The 9,934-nt window shown below is 38.5% G+C and overlaps 1 protein-coding gene across 1 annotated transcript; it reads left to right on the forward strand.

Moving 5' to 3' along the window:
- The first annotated feature begins 6,608 nt into the window (after window positions 1–6,608).
- Window positions 6,609–7,955, forward strand: LOC143753440 (myosin light polypeptide 6). The gene has a single exon (XM_077245750.1). The coding sequence runs from the start codon at window positions 6,677–6,679 to the stop codon at window positions 7,286–7,288; it is 612 nt and encodes a 203-aa protein (XP_077101865.1). The 5' UTR covers window positions 6,609–6,676; the 3' UTR covers window positions 7,289–7,955.
- The last annotated feature ends 1,979 nt before the right edge of the window (window positions 7,956–9,934 follow it).

Here is a 9,934-nt window from a genome sequence, read left to right on the forward strand (position 1 = left end):
ACCACACTGCATGTCCACTGTCGGGCCAGAAGCTCTGCAGTGCTTCACTAAAACACGCCTCTCTGGGACAACTTCACACAAACCCATCATTTCACCAACAAATGGAAGTTTTATCATAAAAAAAAAAACCTAATCAGAAAGAAATCACTGGAAACTAGCAAGTTCACAAAACAAACAAGATAAAAGCGGAAGTTTGTTGACATTTTTGTTGTTTACTTCAAGATGTAAAACACAAGCATTGATGTTTTACCACAGTTTTACAAAATTAAGTGATATGTTGATCATAATGAATTAATATGTGTCAAGATTGCACATCTCTCACACAGAAATAGTTGTATTTACCGTTATTTCACAAAATAAAGTACTTATTCAGTCATGTCCATTTCTGTTTATTTGTAGTCACCGTACAGTATGTTAATATCACATTTAGAAAGAAAAAAAATTCTACAAATGTTCCACTAAAATACGATCTGAGCAGCTTTAGCACTCTCTCCAGTGACAGTCCCAATAAAGTTGCATTTTCAGTCAGAGAAACAGAGGAAGCTCCCAAAAAACCGGACGCTTTATTTTATGATATATGCTGAGCTAAATATGGATATCAGACAGTCCGGTATAAAGAGATGAGACGTATTTACAGATAAAATAAATACACGGTTTTGATAGCCTGTATGATTTGTCAGATTTGTTTATTATGTTTACCATGTTTACTATGGTAATGGTTAGCATGCATAGTATTTTGCATCGCCTATAAATATTTCTGATCAGAATCCACATTGGATCACAAATAGAAGTTATATCAAACACTCGCTGCTGTCTGAAAGTGGGTTTTGAGCTAAGATGATTTTAAAAGTCTTTAATGCCGATTAGCTGGTGTTTGAAGTTGAAGATAAACTCTGCCTCTATTCATGTCCACTCCTCAAGCCCGAGTTGGCCCACTTTGGACCAAGGTATTCGGCAGGCCAAATAACCCTGGCCGTTGGGCCCGAGGAAGCCCCGGCAGTGACAGTGGAAACTCTGCTAACTATGATACTAATGACATCATGAAATACTTTCTAGCGAAGGATCTCACTAGATTTCCAAACAGCGGTCTTGTGTCTCCACTAACTCACACTCAAGATTCACACAAAGCCCCAGTTTAATCAGCATAGACTAGCTGTCGAGTCACGCCACTTCTGCTGACCTCTAAGATAACATTAGGCTCTTAACCCTTGAGCACAGATATCCTGTTTCTCTGGGTACGAGATTGAGACGGACCAGTGTGATCAATAAAGGCGGAGGTAAATGAATAACGCAATTATGCGAGACAACGGTTTGACTGCCTCTGTCAGAAATGATGAATGGCACGGTGTGCAAAAAATGATAGTCGCTGCAATAGATTAGCACTTCAAATCGGTCTCATCCTCATGCCCTCGCTCTTACAGATGAAATAGATCAGGTTCATTAATTCATCATTTGCCAATTGGATTATGGAGAAACTAGTGTATGAGAAGAAAGCAGAGGTCATGACCTTGTAACCATCATTATAATGTGTAGTCCATCAATAGAGATGGAGGCACTGTTATAGGTGAGAGCATGAAGGGTCAGAGGTCATTGATCTGGGGCATTACTGTCAGAAGGTCGTATTGACCTGACAACGTCCATAAAAACGTCAAACTTTGCACAACGGTATCGACTCCAGGCTTTCTCCAATATGGTACTGTAGTGTATTGACTTCAGATGAAATCGAGACCTGGGGCCCGTTGCATAATCCTAGACACTATGTTAAGACGGTGTCTTAAAGTCAATCATTTTATCCCTTAAAACTCACCCTTGATCACCAAAATGACATATTTAATTTTTTTTTCCTTTTTTTTTTTTTTGTTATGTTACTGACTTTAAAAAGGTAGAGGCAGTCTTGATGAAAAACTTTAGATGATTAACTTTTACAGTAAGACTAGTCTAAGCTGTTTATGCAACCGGGCACTGCAAATCAACTGCAATAAAATGGGAATTTTGGAAATGTGACAAACAAACAAGTGTTAGGGTTAGTTCATCTAAAATGAAAATTCTGTCATCATTTACTCACCCTCTTGTCATTCCAAACACATAATACTTTTGTTCATCTTTGGAAACACAAATGAAAATATTTTTAATGTCTGAGTCTGAGAGATTTCTGTCCTTCCATTCAAAGTCTATTCAAAAACTTTTGGTGAACTAATCCTTTACTTATATCTAATCATGAAGACTGCAGACAGCCTCATACATGTATACAATTTTATTATCGTGTGTGTGTGTGTGTGTGCGTGCGTGTGTTTGTGTGTGTGTGTGTGTGTGTGTGTGTGTGTGTGTGTGTGTGTGTGTGTGTGTGTGTGTGTGTGTGTGTGTGTGTGTGTGTGTGTGTGTGTGTGTGTGTGTGTGTGTGTGTGTGTGTGTGCGTGTCTGTGTGTAATCTTAACACACCAATTTATGTCATTTAATCTGGTTATTTCACGAATTTCGCTTGGGATCATTTCTTCATTTGTGACGAGAAAACATCAAAACCTGCAAAATCATTATGACATTATGACTTAATATACAATATACATTAATTTTACATTTTGGCCTAAATGGTAGAAAATAAAATAAATTCTAAAAGTAGAGTTAAACACTAAATTCTGATTGAATGTAATTCTAAGAGCCATTTAACAGCCAATATATGCACACCAAACATCTTTAATAACATTTAATTTTCAAATACCTCATTCTGTGATGAGTATTCACATAAGATTTTTTTATTTATTTATTTATTTATTTATTTGATATGGACATAACAACAGCATTGGACGAACCAGATACCTTGTTTTCAGTGTTATAGCAAAATTGCTAATTTGCAACACTTGTCCATAGGAGACAACACATGTCACCAATCACAACACAAAAAAGTAAAGTAAAAATAAATACAGTAGTAACAAAGATTAGCAATACAAAACATCACTATACATGTTATACAGCATTAGCATGTGTGCAGCTTTGACTTGACTTTAGCCACTGTTTTAGACCTCTATCGAAGCTGGGCATGTCTGTCTGCAATTTTAAGTCAGTGGGCAGAGAGTTCCATAGTCTTGTACCGTTATAAGAGAAACTTGACTGACCGATAGATTTCATACATTTTGGAAGAACACAGTCCCCACTGACTGAGGCTCTGGTGGATGGTCTAAGTGAACCTTGACGCCTACGAATGAGAGCAGAAAACAGTGGCGACACATTGCTGTTCAGACATTTAAAAACCAATTTCAAAATACTAAAATTTATAAAATTTTCAAAAGTAAAAAAATTATGTCTCTGAATTAAAAGCTTGACAAAGATCAGTACAAAACATTGTTGTGAATTAAGCTAAACGCAGCAGTGGTTGTGTAATCGGAGGGCTTCGTGTCTCGTATGTTTGTGTGCATATTCACATGTTATCAGGTGATATTAAACAGCTCAGATAACGCAACCAGCAGAAAGAGTTCCCAAAAAAAGCTGCATATCTTTGCGTCCCAGTGTACGTTGATTAGAAATATTTCCTCCTCGCAGCACATTTTCCCTTTCATTGCTCCTACAGTAGACGAGCTCCACTGCACATTGATTAACCTTCGCCCAATGAAGAGAAGATTCAGAAGGACACTCATGCATTTCCATCAAGCTTTGTCATCTCATTCTAAAAGCACACTGAATCATTTCAATGTGTACAAAGAAGTGAAGTTCTCTCATCAGCAAATAAATATTTATGAAGCCTTTAAGTTGAAGAGCACAGGGGAAAGTCTACCCGGTTACATAACACACATTTGGCCGCTATCAGCACTCTCGCTGTTGTCGTTGTTGTACATCTGAATGCGGTTTTGCATTTTGATGAAAGCAAATGTGATATTAGAGGTGACTTTGTTGTGAAGAATATAGATTGCTAGGTACAGATGAACAGGTGCCAGATGCTTTTAATAGAGTATTGCATTTCCATCATTATTTACACTCATCTTCATGTTGCTGCAACCTGAATGATGCTATTATTATCATCATTTTTTTTTATGTAACATAAAAGGAAGAACCTTCATGCAGCTCTTTTCCATGCAACAAAAGATGACTGATGCAATATATAAGGTGCATGAGTCACACAGACTTTAATAAATGCTTTTCTTTACTTTTGTCGCCTTTTGTTTTTCCATGAATTTCAGTATAGCAAAAAAAAAGAAGAAGAAAGGTTTTTTGGATGAACCATGCCTTTAATATGCAGTGCTGCTCTTTCGGGCAATCTCTTTTAATATGGTTTTGCAGTAATGCACATGTGATAGAACATATGGCATTTAAATGTGATACTCCATCTTTCTAAATATGCTCATATATCTTAAGAAAATGCACTGGAAGGATTTTCACTCTCTCATGTCATATGGTGTTTGATGACATATTCATCCATACGCTATGAGTGAAATGTGCCTTCAAGAAATCCGTAAATATCTGTAGCGATGAATCTGATTTCGACACACTTTTGAGACATCCATCTGGCCTCTGCACTCCGTCATGGTTTTATATTGAAACATATTTGATTGCTTGCAGTGTTTGCTCAGAGGACAGAAAGCAGCGTGATCTGATCTCATCTGAACAGCTCGTGGAGTTTAGTGACTTAAAGGGATAGTTCACCCAAAAATGAAAATTCTGTCAGTAATTACTCACCCTCATGTTGTTGAAGACCTTCGTTCATCTTCGGAACACAAATTTAGATATTTTTGATTAAATCTGAGAGCTGGATCACTCCTCCATAGGCTTCTAAGGGGTTGAAACTTGTTCCCCGAAAAGTTATTAAAGACATCGTTAAAATAGTCCAAGTGACTACAGTTGCTCAATCTTAAGTTTATCAAGCGACGAGAATACTTTTTGTGTGCAAAAAAATAAATAAATAAATAACGACTTTTTTTCAACTATTGATTTCCTTCTCTGTGGGCCTCGAGTGAGTTCACTAGTGTAACAGCGTAGCGCTTCTGTGTTATACGTCACACGCATCACACACATGACCAGCGTCGGCCAATAGTGAGCCTACGTGTGACGAACAACACAGAAGTGCTGCGCTGTTACACTAGTGAACTCACTCGAGGCCCACAGAGAAGGAAATGAATAGTTGAAATAAAGTCGTTATTTTTGGGGGGGTTTTGTGCACAAAAAGTATTCTCGTCGTTTGATAAACTTAAGATTGAGCCACTGTAGTCACTTGGACTATTTTAACAATGTCTTTAATAACTTTTTGGGGAACAAGTTTTAATCCCGTAGAAGCCTATGGAGGAGTGATCCAGCTCTCAGATTTCATCAATCTTCATTTTTGGGTGAAGTATCCCTTTAACTCACTGGTGGGTCACACACTGTCCGTGTTACTCGACAAATACATGTAATCAAGTAAACATAATTTAATCGTGTTTTTTTTTTTCTGTGGAAAAGGTGCAGGATGTCCTGATACTATGTATATAATGTCAAAGTTTTCTTCAGTTGCAGTTGCAATTTCAGTATCATTCACATTCACCTGCAAACACACAGTATATACTCTATTGCAAATCTGCATGCTTGTTTATATAGTCACAAAATGTATACTAAATTATCACACAGCTCTATATAAAGTTGGATATATTGTATACACATACATCACACACAAGTAGAGGGATATATACTATATCAAAACTAATTGATTGTTTATATTTACACAAAATGTAAACAAGATGTGCAATAATATCAATTTGAATATATCTTTATTCGCATGCATACAGTACACTCATGTTGATTGTTATCATCTAAAAATGTGAACTATATTATCTGCTAATTTAAACTATAAGGAATGCAGATGTAAACATTAACATCATGATTTTCTGTAGTGCTGCTTTGAAACAATGTGTATTGTGGAATTGACTTGATTGTCACATTTGACTACTATAAGTGGATTGATGAATAAATTCAGTGTTACAAACCAAACTGGTAAGGACATTTGCTGCTCGTATACACTCAGATGGCCAAACCAAACACATTCCTCCTTATATATATCAGGCCTTAAACAGCTTGTTGTTAAAGTCCAGCTGTCACACACTCCCTCAAAAAAAAATACTAACTGTGGTTATATTTGACCTAGAAATGATCCTCGGATTAAATAAGACACAGGTAACAATATGCTTGAAATGTTTAAGTAAAGTTAACATTTAAAATGACAAATTACTTGTTTGGTAGTAGGTACACATACTAAATAAAAAAAAATAAAAAAAACTAGCCTTATACAGTAGCTAGCGTTATATTGCAGGAGTACAGACTGACAGTGATAACATCTAAATATGTGAACATACTCTGACACACATCCGATGTTTCAGAAGAACAGGTTCAATATTGAGAATGCTTGGATGGTTGGTTGTTAATACAAGCATTGCTCATGAATGAGTTGTTCAGTCTGTGTAAACCCAGGGCTTTGAAAGGAGTCTCTCTGTCACTACCAGTGGCAGCTGGGAACAATAGCTCATTGTTGACGCCCAGGTCTATTTTGGATTTCTTCCTTTTATAGTGTGTTATAGGACCTGCTTGTCAGGCTGATTTCTCCTCCCTGGGGTCAAATGATATAAAAGCTTTAACAGACAATCTGCCCTGAGCTGCTCCCTGCCATCCATTCGGCTGTTTCTGACTCTCCCCACTCATCCAGGAGACTCCTCACATCAGCAACATGGCTCCCAAGAAAATTGAGCCCAAGAAGCCAGAACCCAAGAAGGCTGAACCCAAGAAAGAAGCCGCTCCGGCTCAAACAACCCCCAAACCGGCTCCTCTGCCAGAGCCCGAAGTTCCCATTGAACCCGCATTCGATCCCAAATCCATCACGCTGGAGTACAGCGCGGACCAGATCGAAGAGTTCAAAGAGGCATTTCAACTGTTCGACCGCACGCCGAAAGGAGAAATGAAGATTACGTACGCCCAGTGCGGGGATGTGATGCGAGCTTTGGGCCAGAACCCGACCAACGCAGACGTGCTGAAGGTCCTGGGAAAACCCAGACCGGAGGAAATGAACGCCAAGCTGGTGGACTTTGAGACCTTCTTGCCGATGATGCAGCATATCTCCCGCATGAAGGATCAGGGCAACTTTGAGGATTTTGTGGAAGGACTGAGAGTTTTTGACAAGGAGGGCAATGGGACCATCATGGGGGCCGAGCTTCGGCACGTTCTGGCCACGCTGGGAGAGCGGATGACCGAAGACGAGGTGGATCGACTGATGGCCGGACAAGAGGACGCCAACGGCTGTATCAATTATTCTTCATTTGTCAAACACATCCTGTCAGGTTGAACTGGATTGGACTGAATGGATGGTGTGGGTAAATAATCAGTGTGGGTAAAATAAGAAAACTATTCATAATTTAATTTCCCTGAAATGTATTGTTCACATTGTTTGAATAATTGCATTTAAAATGTCAAACATCAAGTTTTCACAAACACTCTCTTCGCCTACAATACTTTTTTTGTTGTTTTTCTATACATTCTGACTCATGTGGCATATGTGTTCAGTCACAAAACAATAAAAACAAACAGATTGGTATGGACTTCGCTTTGTGCAATGAGGTTGGATGCAGTCAAGTTCAAAAAAAGGTGATTTATACTGTATGCCAAGTCTTCTGAAGCAATGGTTTTGTTTGAGGAATTGATGGAAATTGAACATTTGCTGTAACTCTTCATTCTTCTTCACACAAATGAACACGTGGTCGATCAAGATGTGCCACTCTAACTTTGATATCAAAGGCACACAAGAAGACTATTTATCTTTTTTTTTTCCTGAAATGTATCATTCACATTGTTTGAATAATAGCATTTAAAATGTCAAACATCACATTGACGTTCTGCGTTTTCACAAACACTCTCTTCGCCTTCAAGATCTTTTTTTGTGAAAATGTTTTGTAGACTTTGTCCAATGGCATATGTGTTCCAGTCACAAAACAATAAAAACAAACCGATTGGCATGGACTTTTTTTATAAAGAAGGCACAAGATTTTCTACATTGTGCAATGGGGTTGGATGCTGTCAAGCTCAAAACATTTGATTTATACTGTATTCCAAGTCTTCTGAAGCATTGGCTTTGTGTGAGGAATAGATTGGATTTTTGCTCATTGTACATTTTCTTCTGCTTTAACTCTTATTCTTGTTCACACACATTAACACGTGGCCCATCAAAATGTGCCACACTGGATTATATATCAATGACACACAAGAACCAATATTATTTGATCTAATAGACATGGCTAAATATAGTGTTTGAAAGGAAAGTGACCTACTTAATTATGGGCGAACTATTGCTTAAAGCTCCAATTTTAATGCAATTCAGTGGTTGCATGGTAATGAGGTAACACAACATTTGTTTCCACTGCCCCAAACCACTTCACGTCTGATCTTGATGTATTGAAAGTCTACATTTGGAGAAAAAAGGTGCTCTGAGAATGTTCAATTAACAATTACTTGCAAGTATTTTGTATTAAAATGAGCCTCTGTGCTATTAGTACAATGACACATTCTTAATGAAGTTTTGATTCTCTTCCATAATGAATCACATTTAGCTCTTGATATGAAAGCAGTCTTTTGCCGAACATTACTCATGCAGCAATCCTGCGTTTTTTTATCTGTGACCTTTTCCCACACAGCCTGCAGAGTCTGGGCTGCTTTTGAAGACATCTTGGGATTTCACTTTGATGAGGTATGGAGCTGCTCTCTCTATACGAAGGCCAGGCACAAGGACTATGTCCGTGCATCAATGGGAATGTAGGCTATGTAATCTCGGCTCAGGAGAGCAAGGTCTTCCAGCCGTGTACTTAGGAAATGCAGCTATCTATGGGATGTAGGGAGAGAGAGCACTTGAAAGGGTGGGCAAAAGCTCAGGAGAGGGACAAGGGGTGATCTTTAAACACTATCCTCCTGTCATCAGGCTGACAGCTGCCTTAGGTCTCCCGTCTGTGATCCCCGGAGTGTCCCACTTGGCTCTGCCTCATTGGCAGACCATAAACATGAGTTTCACAGCTCCGAACACAAATACTGGTGGTGTGAGAGACGTCAGCGCTTCTCCAGGGCTCCTCGACGGGACACCACACTCCTGTGATGTAGATCCAGGCCTGAATCGGCGTCTGTCCAGGTTGTTCTGACTGGGTTGGTGAAATGGTGCTCATTCATATGCAACAAGATGGGATGCAGACTGGCAGATAGCTGGATGTGAAGGTTTAAGACAAATATTTAATGAGTTACACCTGCGATTTTGGCAATCCTATAAGATCATTACAAATCACACTTGGATCTAATAAACTTGGGTACGACATGTTTGCAGACTGTATAATGATGACACCTATTGAACCGTAGGTGACAAAAGTTAGTATAGAAGAATAAACATCATCAGCATGCGCTAGTGGTGAACAAATAGAGCATGATGAATCACATTTTGGCAATTGTGGTTATTATGTGCGCTGAAAAAAAAAGGAAGCGAAAGAGGAGAATATGGAAGTGATCATGGCTAGAGAAAAGAGGCCAACTTGGCATGACAATTAAGGAAATGGAGCTTGAGGTACAGTAAGTAGTTGTAAGTTTTAGCGCCATGTCGCGCTGATCAATACGCCATTTCATGTTGAATTTGTATTGGCTAGTCAGTATACGCAGGTCGTAGAATCAAACACACTGTGAGATGATCATGACACTGTCAGAAAATTTTATTTTAAGGTGTCATTGTAACAGTGTAATTATACATTTATGTAATGAGTAATATTATTGATTAACTACATGTTCTTACTATTTATAGGGTTAGGGTAGGATTAGGATTTGGCTGAGGATTAGTCGCATGAACTGTAATTATGCATAATTTACTGTTATTACTATGGTAAGTACATGTAACACATGTAACAAGGACACTGTAAAATGAAGTGTTACCAATTATTGCAGGCTTTCTTTGGTCGCAAGTTCGGCT

Source organism: Siphateles boraxobius, unplaced genomic scaffold (genome assembly GCF_051911475.1).
Source record: "Siphateles boraxobius isolate OS27281-9 unplaced genomic scaffold, OSU_SipBor_1 287, whole genome shotgun sequence".
NCBI lineage: Eukaryota > Metazoa > Chordata > Actinopteri > Cypriniformes > Leuciscidae > Siphateles > Siphateles boraxobius.

Coding starts and splice junctions, on each gene's coding strand:
- LOC143753440 (XM_077245750.1), top strand. CDS start 6,677: ATGGCTCCCAAGAAAATTGAGCCCAAGAAGCCAGAACCCAAGAAGGCT.